Consider the following 20,232-nt stretch of genomic DNA (forward strand, 5'->3'; position numbering starts at 1 on the left):
TAGACTCCCCCCTCAGATCTTCAATCAAGATAGAACTGGATAAATATTCTGAATTTTCCGATCCAATCTGACTTCTGACCTGTAATGCTGCCTGAATAATAATCAAACACTGTTCATTTGTTGTTCACTGTTCATGAGCCTGGTTTCTCCCAAGGTTTTTTCCTCCATTCTGTCACCTGATGGAGTTTGGGTTCATTGACACTGTCGCCTTCGGCTTTTGGCTTGCTTAGTTGGAGACAATATTCAACAATATTATTGATCTGCATGCATTGACACTATTATATAAGAACTGAACTGAGCTGGACGATGACACCACTGTTTTCTCCAGAGCGGCTGTATAAATAAATGAACTAAATAAATAACTTTTTCACAACAAAAATGAACCATCACTGAATTTACTTACGCTGGACTACGACACTATTTTCTTCTAGATCTGCTGTACAACCGAAACAAACTTTGTTGTATTATTTTCCTGTTATCACTGTAAATCTGCTTTGAAACCACCTGTATTGTAAAAAGCGCTATATAAATAAAGGTGGCTTGACTTGACTTGACTTTATACAGAAATCCAAAAACCATAGTAATATAAGTAAACACATAGCAAAAAATCTCTTTAAACCAGAACAGAAAATAGCATTCCTACTGAATTAGTCATTAAACCAGGAACGATTTTGCTCTGTATCACAGCAGCATGTGGGAAACCCCTTTTTGGGCCGCAAATAAGAGACGTGTGGCTCAAATGAATCAGCACTAGCTAGGGGGATTCCACATGCACTGCCAGGATAATGTCTTAATATTGCTTTATGATCAAACTGCTTCGTTTCACCCACGACAGGTGATGAGTGCTTCTTCCTTGGCCGTTCTGTTTGTTTGGAGTTTGTTCCAAAGCTCCTTGTTCAGGGTCCCATGGGTTTGCTTTTTACTTTTTCTTATAATTAGCCATAGAAGCTTTGAGAGTGGAAGCCCAGCAAGGCATACAGAGCAAAATCAGCAAGAGCCAGCAAATCTCCAACCAAAGACAGCTGTCTCCCATTTCAGAGATTTCACAGTCACAATGCTCCTGAACGCTCCGTCAGGATAAAAAACTCTCCACAACAAAAATCAATGCTCGGTTATGTTCTTCTGTTTCTTATTTTTAGAGTAAAAATGCAGTAGACTATTACATACAGTGGCCCCAAAACGTTTTTGGAGTTTGAAGCCACTCTTAAAAATGTATATATGAATGGCATTGCATTAGATAAAAAAAAAATAAAGGCTTCAGGGGGAATATTTTTCATTTTGAATATTGTTATAATTCAAGGCCTAGCAGATTTCCTTTTATTAAATATTTTGATTGAAAAAGTCAGTGGTGTTTGCACAACCTTTTTGGTTTTACACTGTTATCTATTACAATGCAAACACTGTAAACCCTGACGCTAAAATAATTAATTGGTTTGAGTAGGGCCAACTTAAATTATACAAATTAGTTCCATCAAATGAACTTTTATGAGTATTTAGAACTTTCTATTTCTTTTGAGTTCACAAAACGGACACATTTTAAGTAAGTTGAATTGTTTCACTGTTTTAAGTTCTATGAACTTGTTTCTTTTAATTTAGACAACATTTTACTGAAACTGGGCAGGGATTTCTATCTCCCAGCATGCTTTGCCATGACACTCAAAAGGGAGAATAAATGCTAAAATTGTTATATATAGTTTTTTTGGAGTAAAAATAGTAAGATAGTATGCTATTTTGAACACTGCCAATGAGTTTTACTGAACACTCCTCTGTCTTCCATTAGTCAAACACCCAAACAGATTAAAATAGACAGAGGGGGAATATTGAAAATGATATGTGATAAATTACTCACACTCAAATCGTTTAAATCCTGTATGATTTTATGACGTTAGTTACAGAGAGATAGAGGGGGTTAGACAGAAAGAAACACTGAATTTTCAACAAAAATAAAAAAGCCTAAAAAGGACTTGATGAGTCACAGCTCTTTTCTGATAGACTAAACACATTAGCCTCAATCAATAGATCAATAAACAGAACTGTGCATTCTACCAAAACGAACAAAACCTAGACGACACATGGCGTACATCAATAAAACAATGTAAACAGCAGTAGAGAACACAATGGGTGAAAAATAAAACAAAGTAAAAAAAAAAAAAAAAGCAGCAACGGGAAATTTGAAGGTTGAAGGAGCACTTTCTAATCACACAGCTGTGACTGGATTTTATTTGCAAGCAAAACTGCCGAGTGCCACCTGTCCGAGGCAAAAAGCAGCATCAATAAGAGCAAGTAGTCATAGCACACACACACACACACACACACAATCCATCTGCCGCTTAGCATGCATGAAAGAGCACAGTGTGTGGGAGTGCCATAACAATGACACCTGCAGGCAAAAGGTTCTGCCACCAACACCACAGCAACCTCTAAAGACTCATTTGATTCACTACTAAACGCACTTCTTGTAAGTCTGATGACTTTACAGACATTTCACTCTTCAAGATCTGATTAAAATCAATATAGAACGGCTCTTACAACCCATTTGACTTTCATAATGTTATGCATTTCCCAACGCAACAGGATATTCAATGAGGAAACACTGTAAAAACTGAAAAACAAAACAAAAAACAAATGTAGTACGAAACTAAGGACTGCCAGCGTGAATGACGCTCAGGACAATTGACGGAACTGTCACGGCACGTGTTTTTAAGCCTTGCGAATTTAAATATTCAAGCGCAAGAATTTTGAGTTCTCATTCACTTCTTCTAATTCACACGAAATGATATCAAAATGCCCGAGTATCCTTGTAAACATAGTCTGTTACAATATGTCTTAAATGAACATAAACAGTTTGTGTAACAGCATATTGGATCCGTGCAGCTCTTCTTAAGGTGACAGTAACCTAATATTCCTGTTTCAATGTTAATCAAACAATTATTCACTACTCTTGAATAAATAACTTTTGTAACTTTAATAAGGATTAATGTATATTTAATATATACAATGAAGAATATATTTGATTACTTTATTTCTGTACCTAAAAACTACTGTTCGATCTACCTGAAAAGCACTGTTTATTACTTTGTTCTGTTGCATTTATGTTGGCCTGTTGAATGTTAAATGGATCCAATACAAGGTCAATAGAAATTATTTTACGATGCAGCAATAAACTAGCTAGTATAACCTTAATGCATGCGTTTTGGAAATTTGCTCATTTAAAACACTAATTTAATTTAATGACAAAAGTTCAAATAAGAGAGCAAGTGACAAATATCGAAATCGGCCAGTGATTGTTTGTTAAAATTGATATCGACAACAACAAAAAAAATCCTATTGTGCATCCCTAATCGTTACTTATTAATTCCCAGGAAGAGAAAGACTTCATATTTAAATATATTTAATATTTAGTACACTAGCATATTGATTGAAACTTAAAGACATGAACTAAAAGCCAAAAGAAACACATTTTAAATTCATGTGTACTTTAATGTAGATGTTAAGTAAAAAATAATAATGAAAATAGAGAAAGACGGGTGAATCAATCTGATAATGACAGTGAAATTGGAACCTGGCGGGAACGTAGATGAGCTGCTGCACTGTTTGTACATAAAGCTGACACTGTATTCAGATCCGAAATCTAAAACTGCATGCAAATGTGAGTGAAACAGATTAGAAAAGGTCACAATTCAAATGAAAGCCTAATGGTCTTTTGCAGACCACTGTCATTCATAAAGTTCATTGATGAGTTTGAGTGTGTCTGCAATTACATAGTTTTATCAGCCGTTTAGTTCAACTACTTTATTATGTTAATTTCAGATAAAACAATGACTCATGAATATGGAAATTGAATGAGAAAACAGCCATTTCATGTTACACTTTTTGTCCTGTATGCATAATATTTGATCAAATACTTTGTGTTTGAACACAAAGGCGACACACTCTTCAACAAAAGCGCCACCCGCACACTGAAAAAATAACAAAGAAAGGACAGTGAAGCTTTTCCTCTTATCTCCAAAATAATGCAAATTGTTGATGGTAAATTGTTGCCGTAGTTTGCCTCTCAGTGTGATTCAATAAACAATACGCACAAAAACAGGTGACATATAAAAGCGATAGTAGACATGAAAACAACACATGGGTCGAATGAAAAGAAAACGTTGAGGCCTGATATCAAAAACACTGTCTTTCGGACTTTTATAGGTAATCTATATCCTAGTGTATTCCCAGACACTGACAAAATTCACTTCAATTGAATCGCATACAAGTTTTTGTTCAATAAAACAAGAAATCCCTCCCCATAAAATATAATACGACCAGCAAATGATAAATAGGGCTAGAAAGAGCAAATCATAGTGCATGTGTGTTTCTTTGCTAACTCACTGCATTTCCTTCCCCAACCTTTAACAGGATGCAACAAAATTGACTGGAATTAAAAGTACAAAGTACAAAGCATTAAGCGTCATTTCACTGGGCTGCGACGTAAACTAAAGACTATTAGCCATATATTTTAGCTTGTCTGATAATGAAAATGATTGCCTGATTTGATTACACTTTTAGTAATGACAGTAGTGCACATAAAACTAGCACATAATTCACTTCTGACTTGTGAGCTAATATATTCATATATACTTTTGCACAGTGCTATATACAGTATACACACACACACACAGTACTATGCAAAAGTCTTAGGCCACCATTAGATGTTGTTTTAGCAATGACCCTATATAATTATTTCTCAGTCTGTTTATTAGAATATAATCAGAAAATACAGGACATTTGTATGCAGTATTAAAAAACAGAACAAAATCAGGAAAAAAACGCTTCTACAGACTAAAGTGGCAGGTATTTAGTGAACTCCTCTTACACTTGAGAAATAGCAGGGACCTGACCTTCTTAAACCTCAATGGAATGGAAAAGGACTGGAAGGCCAAGAAAACTTTCAAAATATATGAGAAGTTTCTCAGAATTTCTTCTTTGAGAAACTGGAAGAAGTCCAGGACGTCACACTGAATACTGATTTTTGCTTAAAAACAGCCATTTTGTTCTGATTTTTTATTTATTTTTGTGTACATTTTTCCTGTATTGTGTCTTAATAAATAGACCTGAAAAATAAATATGGACGATCATTAAAACATTGCTAAAACAACAAAACTGGTGGTGGCCTAAGACTTTTGCACAGTTTACATATAATATCATATAAATTGTAAAAGTGCAATGCCAGCAGTACTTAATACTTAAAAGAGCCATTTGATAGTTAAAATGACCTTGTTTCTTCACCGCCTATAAAAAAATAACAAGCAAGTAATAAACTACAAGCATTCAGCATGTTCAGCTCTAACTTCCCGTTTTAAAACATAATATGTTAAAACAGGAAGGAAATTGAGAAGGAAGGAATTTCCAAGATTATACCTCATAATCTACACAGAAAATGTAAAAAATGTTCAATTTTCACATGTACCTGCAAATATACTAGGCCGAATATCAATCTTTCAGTACTTACCATGAGTCTTCTCCATGAAGATCACCTTTGAATCTGCGCTGAAGTTCTGGCCGGTGAGAATCATCTGCTGGCCTCCAAGAACCGAACACCCATCCATGTCCTGCTTCTCTACCATGGGCAGCTCGTGGGCAGACCTCTGGGCTATAGAGTCAAACGGGGAGAAAATACAGAATTTAGATGTTTGGACTGAATTTAATGTAACGTTTTGAAGCCTAGAAAGAGTGGCCCATTAACTGAAGAGTTACTGAGAGCCCTATTACAATTGTCCCCTTGAGCGAGTCACTTAACCCCTGCTTGGTCCACGAAATATTGATTCTGCAATCAATAAGTCAGCTAATGTCAGCTAAATGACCGATAAAATGTTTCCCAAAAAGGCACTTAACCTCAGGTTATTTTAAAAGTATAAAATAAAATGATTAAAATAATAATAATAATTTATATATTTATACATAAATACATTTATAATGCAGTGGTTTTTGCTTGGGAAGCCCTTCATTTAAATTTCCTACTAAATTATACAAGCCATAAATAATAATAATAATAATAATAATAAACTATGATGTTAGTATGCAAGTCATACAACAGATTATGAAGATATCATATAAAAATCTCCGGGAATTCATGCATTTTTTATTTGCATTGGAATTAAGAGGCTTTTAACTAGGATAATTAGCTAAATTTGCTTCAGCCAAATTGACATTAAGCCATGTAAACAAAAAGGCAGGTTGAACCCCGCATATTAAACGCCCTCTTTATTTATTCTAGGCTGATGGAGTATTAAATCCTGTTTTACAAGATGAAGTTTGTTGTCACAATATTAAGGACATGCACTCATGAAACGTATCTGTGATATAATATCCGCAACATCAACTTTGATTAAAACAAATACGAGTGACCTTTAGACAGATGTGTGGCGCGCCGTAATCTGAATTAATGAAGCGTACGCTCTCCTCTTAAATAATACAGCTTGCTACCTGAGAACAGGGTGAGATACGGTACATCTACAAATAGAGCAATGATATCTCAGTATACCTGACAGAAAAGATTGAACTTCCTAAAATAGAAAAAGGGGGTTGGGGAGTTTATCAGGATCATTTTAAATTCATTCCTCTTTTGCTCCGTTGAGCTTGGTTTGCATCAAACGAAACCTAACCGAGGAGGAAGCAGAGCAACCAGACAGAGCGGTAGAATTACATGTAAGACAAAGCCACCTGATATCTAATAAGAGCATGACAAATATTCAACCAAAACCCAAATTACAACATTCAGTCGCTGAACCCGTCAGGTTTAAGCCATCAAGAAAAATAAAGAAGGCCCATTTTTATTTCATGTTGATTAAGTACACTCAACCACCTAAAATTGACCTATAATGCTTTTGTATATTTTCAGCTTTCTTTAGTGTGTAATGTCGCTGTTTGAGCATGAAAAAGGTCTGCAAAGTTACAAAGCACAAAGTCCCTCCAGTGGGAGTTATTCTGTATATCAGTAACTGTTTCTGAACTCCCTGAAATGACTCGAGTCTTTAGTTTTCTTCCGGGAACGAACACGCCACAATATTCCTCATTTAAATAATTCCCGCTCAAGGCACAAGCAAAATAAAGGGACAAGGCCTGGTTGAGTTAGTTAGTAGTGTGTTGAAATTCATGGTTATGGTAAGGGGCGGGGCATTTCCAAAACACGCTCGAAGTGGTTGACCAATCAAAACACTGATGATGCCGACCAATCAGAGCACATTGTGCTTTTCAGAAGGAGGGGCTTCATAGAGACTAAACAGAGTGTTACTGACAGACTGGGAAGAGAGGAGCTGCCACAATGTCAAATGTGGTGAAAATAATGACATGTGTTTCTTTAACATTCAAGCATGGGAATCTATTCTAGTAGATACCTACTCTAGCAGAACCTATTCTTTGTAAAAGGGTATAAAAGTCTAAATGTACTCACAGCATTCAATGGGATGCGAAGCGACTTGCAGAGACATATGTTGACCTCCTTGCTGAGGAATGTGAATACGAAATACCAGTCGAACACGCGTGTTTTTACGCCCGATGTCCGTCTCGCCTTTCCGGAGCTCGATGTCTGCATTCCGAAGCTTGAGAATCCCGGCACAATCAATTCTGAGAAGCATTAAAAAGCAATTTCTACCATGTTAGTGTGCACATTTAAAACCAAAAAAGTGGAAACCATCATGTTAAATGCATTTATCTGAAAGAACCAGCATCCATAAAGCGTACTCACATTGCTTTCATGTTATTCTTTGGCTCAAGAGGAATTTCCAAGACTTTGGTGCCGTTGATGATCTTCTCGTAGCTGGTGGTGGTGACGGTTTTGCCGGTAATGCGATGGACCTGATAGAAAGCGTGAGGCTTCAGGATTCGCTCGTCTGCCGTGCCAATGAAGATCTGCAAACCAAGCGGCTCCTTGCCCCTGTATCCACGTAACTGCACACAGGAAAGTGCAAAAAAGGCAAATTTTCTATTTTAATGTATTTTAAAATGTAATTTATTCCTGTGATGCAAAGCTAAATTTTCAGCATTATTTACTCCAGTCTTCACTGTCACATGATCCTTCAGAAATCATTCTAATATGCTGATTTGATGCTCAAGAAACATTTCTGATTATTATTGAAAAACCTGATTGTGGAAACCATGATAGATTTTTTTTCCAGAATTTTTGATGAATAACACATACAACAATTAACACTCACCAAGCGAGAAAAATCGGCGTTAGTGAGTGTATGAAACGGTGTCACTCGCCAGTTGGGTGGTCAATTTTGTATTAATTCTACTAACAATGCATGAACTTGAACAAACGTGAACGATGCTCGGGACAGTTGACGGGCCAGCGCTGCATCGTCACCAAAGTTTAAGCCTCGACAATATTCAAGATGATGCAAAAGGGAGCTCATTTCGTTACTAAATTGCAAATAATAAACTTGAGTTCTCCTTCACGTTTTCTTGCACTTGAGCGGACAAATTCACACAAAATTGTCAAAAAATAGCGAGTATACTAGTAAACATAGTCGGTTATGTCTTAAGTGAACGTAAACAGTTGAGAAAGTAAACGCATGTGTATCAGTATCAGTATATTAGATCCGTGCATTCACTCTTAAAGTGACAGTAGCCTAATATTCCTGTGTTTTAATGTTAACCAATCAACAAAGGACGAAGAAAAAAAATCACTCACTGCTTTTGATTGAATAACATTTGTAACTTTGATAAGGATTAATAAATCAGGATGTTTAATTTATGCAATGACGACTATGCAGTGTTATTTTGCATTTGCTTTATTACTTTTGCTTATAATTTGATCATTTGTTTTGTATTGTACTACTGACTGTTTGCTTGTCTTTAATGTTTTACATTTATATTAGTTAGGCTAGCAGTTTTAGCTGTAGTATCGAATTTGGAATAGAAAATTGTGAATTTTTACTTCTATGTAAAATGTTGGTGTCATTATTACTGCCTATGGCTGGTAAAACATATTTATGGCAAAATGTTAGGCCTCATACATACACATATATAATAGTGCAGCCGGAGCAACTATTTTAGCGAAGGTCTGCTCTCCTGGTTGGGAAGCACAAACCTGCTGGAAACATTAGCATCTCCGAAAACCTTGAACACAAGCCAGAAGGGTGTGTGCAGTCTGCAAACGTCTTTCCTTCACCCGATTCATCTCCTTCAAACTCTACAGGAAACCCATGAGTCAATCGCGAGCTCTGACTGTGGCAACGTTTGTGGCCTGGGTCCTTCCAGTGCCAGTTGATTGATTGTGGAAGATAAACTCTTAAATGCAAATCAAAAACTGAATGAGTCTGGTATGGCATTCTGGAAATCATACAGTATTAAACCCTCAGGGATGTCCACAGTGGCTGAGTGCCAAAATGGTTTATGCATATGCAGATGAATGTGAAATTGCACAGATGCATCTTAGTTTGTGTCTGAATTCCTGCACTGAAGGTTAATAATTCAGAAGGGCTTTCAAATCCTGTTCGACACAGAGGCAAATGGGTCACATTTTCATATGCAAAACATGGCATGTCCAATGAGAAAAACAACTCTGGCCTTGTCATTTTGTTGTAGATGAGTTAGATAATGTGCACAACAAAACAGGGTTTCTCGAGCTACCTTTTAACTACATGCATTTCACAAAAAAAATTTGGAGAGCGTAATTTAAGGGGGGGATTTAAGGATAAAGGGCTTTGTGCAGGAAAAGTGCAAGTTTTGATTTAATATGAGGGCGAAAAAGCTACTTGATAATTTATCGAGCTTAACTTTTCTGTTGAAACAACTTGAGGTTAACTAATTGTAGGGACAATCCCTGCAATTAAAGATGAATGCATTGCTCAAGGGCACTTTGATGACAAAGCAATGAAGGTCACTTTCACTTCATATTGAATCTGCAACCCTTGTAAATGGCAGTTCATATCCTTGAAAATCCCAAACTCAGTTTTCTTTTCTGTGTTGATATATTTCCTTCTGAAATAGACAGTTTAGAGCATGACATATCGAATGTCTCTCTTTTGTTAAATAACTAACTAACTAAGCTAACTAAGTTTATGTCAAAACCACACATGACCAATTGCATGATAAATGAAAGCACTAGGCACTATAAAAAAAAGTGCCTTTGCAAGTGACTGATTGTAGAGAAAAATTTACTATTGTTAATTACGGTCTTATTTTGCAATTTACTCAAAACATTTAAATCACCATGACAAGACATGCACAAGCAGAGTCATGTGAATACTGAAAGCAGATGACACATAAAAGCAGGTAACACATTTGATGTGCACTCTTACAAAAAAACAAAACAAAAAAAAACGCGTCTACATCGGAAGGAAGTGTGCAGAAACCACAGAGCATGAAGATGCAGCTAAATTTACTCTGGATATCAAAAGCACAGTGAGCAGGGCATGTGTCAACATTACAAATTCATGTTTGATGGGCAAAAGTGGGCTAAAAACAATGCTGCATCAGATAAGGGGGATGCAATGTGTGTGTTTGGTTTAGTAACAGTACAGTAAACGGATCTCTGATTGGCTCTTCATAAGAGGATATGATAAGTCCAGCTTAAAAGCAACATCTGAGAAAGACAAATACTTAAAATAAATATCTCTATTTCTTCTAGGCAGCAATGAGATTAAATGGAGGGCAAACTGACACGTCTGCTTTAGTCACGTTTGCTTTGGTCACTTCCAGTGTTTTGTGAAATGCATTACTACGTAATTAATTACTGTAATTTAATTACTTGTCCATTGAAAAAGTAAAGTAAGGGATTATTCTTATTTTTTCTGGAATTTTAGTTACAGCTATTTCTGATGTAATTGCATTAAATCTGTATAGGCTCTAGAACAATTCTATATGAAACAATAGTGGATTTAATATCAAAATTATTTAAAATATGCCATCCAAATAATTTTTTTATTTTATTTCTAAGACTGAATATCACAACATGTACTACGAAACATATCTGAGTCATATTTTATCGCAAAATAAACACATAAATAAAACAAATAAATAATAAAACATAAAAATAAATAAAACAATCAATCAATAAACAAACAAAGCAAGCATTAAATAAATAATAAAATAAAACATAGATAAAATATGATTGTACATAAACAAAACATAAACAAACAAATAAATAAAACTGAAAAAAATAACAAAATAAAACATAAATAAAACCAATAAAACATACAAAAACAAATAAACAAAATTCTAAAATATTTATTTATATATTTTTAAACAACCTGTGACACTAATAGTATATTATTTATAATATGAATAGTTTTAGTAATAATTTATTAATATTTAACAAACATTAATCATTTAGAAAAACTTTTTAGTAATAACATGTTGTTTAATTAATTAAGACTGAATTCCATAAATAGTGTCATTCTGCATGAAACGTCTAAATGTGTCTCTTTAAGACACAGGTGAGTGAGTCGGGTACGAGAGCTGGGCCTCATGAATTGGGTAAACACGGCCGTTTCCATGGGCCATCTGAGAACCTGGTTGCCATGGCAGCTGGCGAGCGGTGAGTCAGTCGTGAGGTCGGAAAAGTAAAGTAGAGGAAGGAGCAGTCCTGAGTAACTCCCCGCCACGTGATTGGCTAGCGACGAGCTGCACTGACCACAGCGAGCGCCAGGGAATGGAAAGCATTAAACATTTTGGCTTTGCCAAGGGAGTCTGCAATCTTTACCAGAGCGCTGACATCGGAAGGATGCTGGCCGCTCCGCTAACAAGACCATTAAAGATGGTTTACACTGAGAGAGCAAAAAGCAACAAGAGGGCTTTCACATAAACTGTTACCAGAGCAACATCAAACTTTAAGTGGTAAACAAACTGAGCAATATCATGTGTCTTCAGGATACAGCTGCCATTACTGCGTCTGCAAAACCTCTGGACAAACTCAACTTCCTGAAGAGTTTGAAGCAACATGAAAGCAAATCTAAAAAGCAGTAAATAAAAATAAATCGCAATACCTTCTGCTCTAAAAACCCAAAGTCTCTATGATAAAAATCTAAAAATAAAAATAACCACCATGAAAAAGAACAAAAAATTTAATTAAATCGATAAATAAATAAATAAATAAAAATAAAAAAAATTAAAAATTAAAATAAATATACTGTATATGTATATATGATAAAATAAATCAATGTACAATAACTAAAATAAAAATGTAAAAGTAATGCAAATAAAAAAATAAAATGCTATTAATAAAAAAAAATTAAAAAATAAATAACTGTAAAAAATAAATACAATAGCAATAAAATAAAATACATATAACATAAATACAAATAATACAATTAAAATTTTTAAATCAAATAAATGATTGTTTGGGTGCTAGTTAGTAATTGAATCACCAAGTCTCTAATGATATTCTAGTCCATACTCATGGCTTAAAAATCCACATTATTTGAGGTTTTATTTATGTATGTGGCGTAAACAGTGCTGAACGAGTTACGAGCTGACGTTTAAATAATTAGGATTCGAGATTTATCTGCAAGCACGACTGTAAGCTCATCTTATAGCATGCACAAGTAATGAAAGAGTGCATTCATTTGTGCGAGGGTGGATAAACGATCGGACAACACACAGAAGAGAAGAGGGCCATTTTCATAGGCCTGACCCTGGGGCAAAATCACCTCACGCTGCATAATGACAAGGAAATACCTTCACACGCACGTCTAGAAGACAGAATGAACACCCACCTGGACCACAGGGTGACCTCCAGTAGGGGCTTTGACCGCCCCTCGGCTGCCCTCGGTCTCATAGTGGGCTCTGTGGTGGGGTTTGGGCTGCACCTCCACGTGGAGCTCGTACTGATCGCTGCGGCTCGGTAGGGGCCACTCCAGGGGGGGCAGGGAAGCCACGGGGATGCTGGGAGAGATGAAAGATGATAGCCATGCTCATTTGCTTCACATATCCGATTTGTTGCATGAATAGAGCAGCAGGTGCATGAGGGTTTTACAGATTGTGTCGCCTTATATATGTTATAAGAGTGTGTGACTGATAGAAGATCAAACTACACACAACTAATACATGTTTTTGTACTTGGATTTAAGTTCAAAACAAGTTTGGGGTCAGTAAGATTCCCTTTTCTTAAAAAAAAAAAAAAAAAGAAATAAAAAATTGTATTCAAAGCTAAAAAAAATATGAAGCAGCACAATTGTTTTCAACACTGATAATAATAAGAAATGTTTCTTGAGCAGCAAATCATCATATTTGAATATTGTATATAGTAATGTAATTACTATATACAAGTAATGATGTAATGATTAATGATGTAATGATGCTGAAAATTCACAGGAATAAATTACATTTTATAATATATTCAAATAGAAAATAGTTATTTTAAATTGTCATAATATTACTGTTTTTACTGTATTTTTAGTTTTGGTGAGCATAAGAGACTTTTGAACATTAGTGTACAATTCTAAGAATTTTTCACATTTATTTTAAGATTATCTGCACCGGCCAATAACCATGCTTGCTCAGCTGATTGACAGCTTTGTCAATAGATAATAGACCAAAAATATATTACAAATTTTTAAATAAATAATTTAAATAGGAAATATAGTACCTTTCACACACAAATCATGTGTAGGTGCATCGGATAAAAGTCCAATATAAACATGAATAAATTCTGCACACTACTAAGGAACACTGAGTAATGCCTGGTACACATTGTATGATTTTGGGCTGTCCCCGACGAAAGATGAGCAATCGTGGCGATTTCTGTGGTCATGGCTACATCATACAGTGAGAGAGGTTCGTTGTCACGGTCTTGCGACCAAAGATAGTCTGTGATAATTTTCTAACAGTGTCAGAAATCCAGCATGATCATCTCAGTGTGTTTGCTTCTATGACCTACGTCTACTGACTAGCCAATGAAAATGCAACATGAAATGGCGTATTGATCAGAGCGACATGGCGCTAAAACTTAAAACTACTTACCTCAAGCTTCATTTGCAAAAGTGTCGGCCTCTTTTTCCTAGCCATGACCACATCCATATTCTTCTCTTTCGCTTCCTCCTCTTTTTTTCAGCGCACATAAAAACCTCAATTGCTAAAGTGTGATCCATCTTGCCCTATTTGTTTACCACTAGCGCATGCTGAAGACACTTGCTTCGTAGCCTACGATTCAATAGGTGTCATCAATGTATACATTTCGTACCAAAGTTTATTAGATCAGTGTCGTACAGTGTGATTTGTAATGATCTTATAGGTCTTCTAAAATCGTCTTTAGAAAGCATAAGCCTGAAAAAGGTCGATTAACCAAAACGTTGCCAATAAAATTTTGTAATTATGCATGTTTGAGTAGTGTGCAGGATTTTTTTTTTTTTTTAAGCTATAATGTTAAAGGGATAGTTCACTTTGAAATACATTTTTGGTATGTTTTAGCTTACCTCAAGGGCATCCAAGATGTAGGTGTCTTTTTTTCCGCAGTAGTTTCAATTTTTATATTTTTAGGTCAAACCGTTCTTGTCTGTCAGTCATATAATGCAGGTCTATGGTCATTATCTCAAAACACAAGCACAGAGTCCAAATTAAAACAATTCCCCGTCGTCCAAATTAAACAATTCCCCATCGTAAGTACACATTGATGGCCCAAGACACGAAACGAGCGGTTTGTGTGAGAAAACGAACAGTATTTATATCGTTTTTACCTTTTATACGCAGCCATGTCGAAGTGATCTGACGTGTACGCAGACTGGTGCATAGATATATACACACTAGATGTCGCCTTGTCTACGGCAGTTCATTGGAACGAATGTCTTAAAGGCGACATCTAGTGTATGTATCTATGCACCAGTCTGCGTACACGTCAGATCAGATCACTTCGACATGGCTGTGTATAAGAGGTAAAAACGATATAAATACTGTTAGTTTTCTCACACAAACCGCTCGTTTCGTGTCTTAGGCCATCAATGTGTACTTACGATGGGGAATTGTTTAATTTGGACGACGGGGAATTGTTTTAATTTGGACTCTGTGCTTGTGTTTTGAGATAATGACCATAGACCATAGACCAATTTCAAAGTGAACTATTCCTTTAATAACAGATATTGTTTGAGGATCATTTATTTTCAATCAATTGTATTATGTATACATATGCATATCGGTCATCGTTTACCCATCTCTCTAGACTGGTATTGGTATTGATATCCAGGGTTAAGAGTACAATGAAAAGACTTTAAGGACAAATATAGACATAATTTACCAATCTGTAGTGGCGACAAAAGGCAAATAACTATACTTATTACATTCCTATCAAAGTTGAGTCACTCTACAAGCAAACCCTGCATAGAAAGAAAATGATGACAATTTTTACCTGCATATGCCAGGCACCAGTTGTTTAGGCCAGATTTGAGGGATTACGAAGAAAGATTCAGGGCCAGGTTTGTTCTTCATATCCTGGTCACATGACACCAGGTAACTCTCAGTGTGGTTGTCTGGGTAGAGCGGGTAGGCCTGCTGGTTAGTCTTCACGATCTTGGTTGGAATGGAAGTAGCCTGGCCTACGCCGAACCCATTCATGGACCCTGAGAGGTTATTTGAGCCGTAATGGCCGGCGTGCTGCTCTTCATGGCCACCGTGGGGTGACGGGCTGCGTGATCGGGCCACCGGCACCAGGTTGGGGTTCCTGTACATCTCGTAGGTGCGTTTGCATAGAGGGGAGGTGGAACGCGAGCCGGGCCGGGGGGAAGGAGAGCGCGGCCCAACACAGCCGTCCTCGGCCAGGCTGGTTCGTGGAGAAGTGCCCGGACTGGTTCGAGGGGAGCCCGTGTGGACGCCCTGAAGCCGTGGGCAGAGCTCTCCAGTCGCCTGGCTGTTGCTGGGCGAAACGCAGGGCGAGGCCCAGGGCGAGAGGTTTTCCGAGTGCCAGGAGGTGGATGAGTTGCTGCTGGCGGGACTCAGGCACTGCGGCTCCCGGTAGGCCAGAGGATCGAGACCGGGAACGGTGAGCCCGGGACTGGGGCTGGTGTTCACGAGATGGTTCTGGAGGGAGTCTCGACCATGACTATAGTGCTCGCGGGAGGGAGTAATCTCAATTCGGGGGCTCAGTGCCTGGCTGTTGGGTCTGCCGTACTCCTGGTAGTTCTTTGCCTCCAGTTGCTCGTAGCCAGAGAGACCTTCAGTGTTGACCTCCGCGTAGGAAGACGCACACGACTTGATGCCGTACTGTGAGGCTTCCACCAGAGGATAGGACAGGCTGGGAGGAGAGATGAGATCTTTGTCGGAGGAGATGCTTTGCTCATCTATAACAGCAAAAGAAAGAAAGTGGTTAAGAGTGTCCAAAAACTCAAACACTGCTGTCTGTGTCTACTATTTAAAGGGGACCTATTATGCCCTTTTACAAAGTCTTGATTTTGTTTTCGGGGTCTGCTAGAATAGGTTTTCATGCTTGGATATTCAAAAACACATTCTTTTTGCACATATTTGACATTGTTGCAGTTCCTCTCTTCCCGCAGTTTGTCAGTAACGCTCCGGGGTGCATTTCCAAAAAGCATCGTTGGCCAACTCTGATCGCAATTTCCATTGAACTCTATTGGCAACGACAGAACTTGCGACCATAGTTGGCTTTGGGAAACACACTCCTGTTTAGTTCCTGTCTCTATGAAGCCCCTCTTTCCAAAAAGCACAATGTGCTCTGATTGGTCAGCTAGATCAGTGTGTTGTGATTGGTCAACCGCTTTGAGCATGTTTGGGATATGTCCCACCCCTTACCATAACCGCGAGATTCAACACATTACTAATGCAACTCAATCAGGCCTCGTCCCTGTTACTTACGTATGCTTTGGGCGGGAATTATTTAAATGAGGAATATTGTGACATGTTCGTTCCCGGAAGAAAGCTCAAGACTTTCGAGTCATTTCAGGGAGTTTAGAAACAGATACTGATATATGTGACCCTGGATCACAAAACCAGTCACAAGTCGCACGGGTATATTTGTGGCAATAGCCAACAATACATTGTATGGGTCAAAATTATCGATTTTTCTTATATACCAAAATCATTAGGATATTAAGTAAAGATCATGTTCCATGAAGATATTTGGTACATTTCTTACCCCAAATATATAAAACATTTATTTTTGTGAGTGAATGCAGCACAATTGCGAACAAAAATGGACAACTTTAAAGGCGATTTTCTCAATGTTTCGATTTTTTTGCATCCTCAGATTTCAGATTTTCAAATAGTTGTATCTCGGCCAAATATTGTCATATCCTAACAAACCATACATCAATGGAAAGCTTATATGTGATGTATGCATCTCAATTAAAAAAAATGTACGCATGTGACTGGTTTTGTGGTCCAGGGTCACATATAGAATAACTACAATGCCATGAAGCATTGAGAATGAAATTCAAATTCAAAACAAAAGAGAAATATGAAACTATTGATTTAAAGAAACTATTGATGTTGATTACGAAATTATATATTTTTCATTTATTGCAAAACATGCATACAAATAAATAATTTACACTGCTTCATTGGAGGCGCTAATTGACGCAATTCTCTGATTGGTGAGGATTTCTGTAATTTATGTAGTTAAGTAGTTTTTCACCAAGAATTCAGCCGTTAAACATGATTAGGCCTACTTTAAGTTGAAATAATGCGGGCTGAAACATATACCATAGATTAACAAACTTAGTAGCTCATAGTAGGCCTATCTTTAAAGGGTTATACATTATTGTTAAAATCAATTCCCCTATGAAGAAAATTAATAGGATTTTTACTTCCAAACCTGATTTTTACCCTTTTGGCAGTCCAATCAATAAGCAACCTTGTTCTGGTTCATTTCCTCACATTAGATTGTGAAATATAGTTTTCTACGTTGTGTGCTTTGTTGCATAGTACACATTTTGAGAAATGTAGTCAGTCTTTCAACAGAAAATTTGCATTCTGTTATTTATCACATGCCCTATTTTGGTATAACTTGTGATGTTGTGTTAGCAAGTTCAATTTCAAATGTCACAACCATCACACACTACAAGCATCAAAACTTCACACCAAGTTAGCTAGCTGTCAATTAACAACAACAAAAAAAAAGCATTAAGAAATTGATGACACCGTCACCTACTAGTACTACTACTTTAGATAGTTAATCTAAGAAATGAATTACATTTCCAAACTGTTCTTCTGTTGGACGAGATGAGCACTCCTGTCATTTCCATCATAACCAAATTTGAAGTGTTTTTGGAGAAATGCAATTGCAGTCTAAAATGTCTGGTGTGATGAAAGCAGTATTGTGTACAGATTGTTTGTTATTAAAATACTGATTTCAGATACAAATCACAAAAGAATTTAAAAAAGATTAAATAAATACATTTAACAATAATTAGAATAATATATAGCTTAATACAAATAGATATTAAAATATTACATTGTAATATTACTATCCTTTATATTACTAAATATAAAATATTTGTAAATCATCACAGGGGAGCGTTTCAGTCCCCATGTAGCCTATCTTTTATTAAGGTAGCCTATATATTATAAGCTATTAAATCAAATTCACACATACATACAAAGCGTATTTCATACTTATGTCTTCTTTTGCAATAGTTTAAACAGCCAGACCTCATTATGCAGCTCATTCTATTCTTCAGCACATATTTTACACAGAAGTTCAGTGAAACAAACCTTGAAGTCCCGTGGTGGTTCCATACTCAAAAAGATAGGCAAACTCCAGCTCATCCTGACAGTTCACCTGACTGAGCTCCTCAGCCAGCCCTATCGCAGCCTTATCGCCGTAAAAAGAGCTCATCTGTCTCAATCTGATTTATTTACACCACAACAACTTCAGAAACGTATCGAGAGAACGCCGGCTGTTTTGCACGCGGGGATTCGAGCTTCCAAACGCATGAATGAGAACGAACGACAGACAGACGTGAAATAGTGCAAGTTCAACTTCCGCCTAAACTTCACTCACACCCCCATTTACTCGACCGGCGACAGAAACAGCTTCCAGTGAACAGCACGCGTTCCGAATGGACGCAACGGAACGCGTTGAGTGCGTCGCGTCGCTCGTGTGTGATAGGTTGACCGTTTGGGAAGGTTTGTCTGTGTGTTTGTTGTAGTATAGGGAGCATAATATATTCTGTCAATCATGAGGTGATAAAGTGGTTGACACGCGCCTCCTGTTGACAGACACTAGTTATAATAACTGCGACAACAAAAGCAACTCGCTCTTGATCACAGTTTAACATCCGAGCGGGTGAGTAATGAATCCCAGCTTCATCCCGTATAACTGCTGCCCCCGGGTGTTCATCACCACACAATGAGCAAACTGTTTGTAACTGTAGGCCTATTTTAGAATTGTAACTTGTGGTTACTGTTATCAAACTCAGTCGCCTATTTTTCACGGACCTGTATTATATCAAACTACTTTCCGCCCATATCTATCTATCTATCTATCTATCTATCTATCTATCTATCTATCTATCTATCTATCTATCTATCTATCTATCTATCTATCTATCTATCTATCTGTCTGTCTGTATGTCTGTCTGTCTGTCTGTCTGTTTGCCATCTATCTATCTATCTATCTGTCTGTCTGTCTGTCTGTCTGTCTTTCCGTCTGTTTGCTATCTATCTATCTATCTATCTATCTATCTATCTATCTATCTATCTATCTGTCTGTCTGTCTGTCTGTCTGTCTGCCATCTATCTATCTATCTGTCTGTCTGTCTGTCTATCTGTTTGTTTGCATCTATCTATCTGTCTGTCTGTCTGTCTGTCTGTCTGTTTGCCATCTATCTATTTATCTATCTGTCTGTCTGTCTGTCTGTCTATCTATCTGTCTGTCTGTCTGTCTGTTTGTTTGCCATCTATCTATCTATCTATCTATCTATCTATCTGTCTGTCTGTCTGTCTGTCTGTCTGTCTGTCTGTCTGTCTGTTTGCCATCTATCTATTTATTTATCTATCTATCTATCTATCTGTCTGTCTGTCTGTCTGTCTGTCTGTCTGTCTGTCTATCTGTCTGGCTGTCTGTTTGCATCTATCTATCTATCTATCTATCTATCTATTTATCTATCTATCTGTCTGTCTGTCTGTCTGTTTGTTTGCCATCTATCTATCTATCTATCTATCTATCTATCTATCTATCTGTCTGTCTGTCTGTCTGTCTGTCTGTCTGTCTGTCTATTTGCATCTATCTATCTATCTATCTATCTATCTATCTATCTATCTGTCTGTTTGCCATCTACCTATTTATCTATCTATCTA

At 37.0% G+C, this 20,232-nt stretch overlaps 1 protein-coding gene across 2 annotated transcripts in view; it reads right to left on the reverse strand.

Annotated features, from left to right (window-relative positions):
• nfatc2a (nuclear factor of activated T cells 2a) overlaps nucleotides 1-20,232 on the reverse strand; it is a 33,262-nt gene that overhangs the window by 11,567 nt on the left and 1,463 nt on the right. Inside the window, exons 1-6 of one of the 2 annotated variants that reach the window (XM_082145552.1) lie at nucleotides 18,646-19,075; nucleotides 15,329-16,256; nucleotides 12,705-12,873; nucleotides 7,730-7,932; nucleotides 7,436-7,608; nucleotides 5,495-5,635 (exon numbers count right to left, since the gene is read on the reverse strand). In XM_082145552.1, the coding sequence (XP_082001678.1) occupies nucleotides 5,495-5,635; nucleotides 7,436-7,608; nucleotides 7,730-7,932; nucleotides 12,705-12,873; nucleotides 15,329-16,256; nucleotides 18,646-18,769 (1,738 nt within the window). In that variant the 5' untranslated portion in view covers nucleotides 18,770-19,075. Of the gene's footprint in view, nucleotides 1-5,494; nucleotides 5,636-7,435; nucleotides 7,609-7,729; nucleotides 7,933-12,704; nucleotides 12,874-15,328; nucleotides 16,257-18,645; nucleotides 19,076-20,232 lie in introns of those variants that run through there. The other variant, XM_082145553.1, reaches the window with a different exon arrangement.

Source organism: Leuciscus leuciscus, assembly GCF_965113295.1.
Source record: "Leuciscus leuciscus genome assembly, chromosome: 18".
NCBI classification, from domain to species: Eukaryota; Metazoa; Chordata; class Actinopteri; order Cypriniformes; family Leuciscidae; genus Leuciscus; species Leuciscus leuciscus.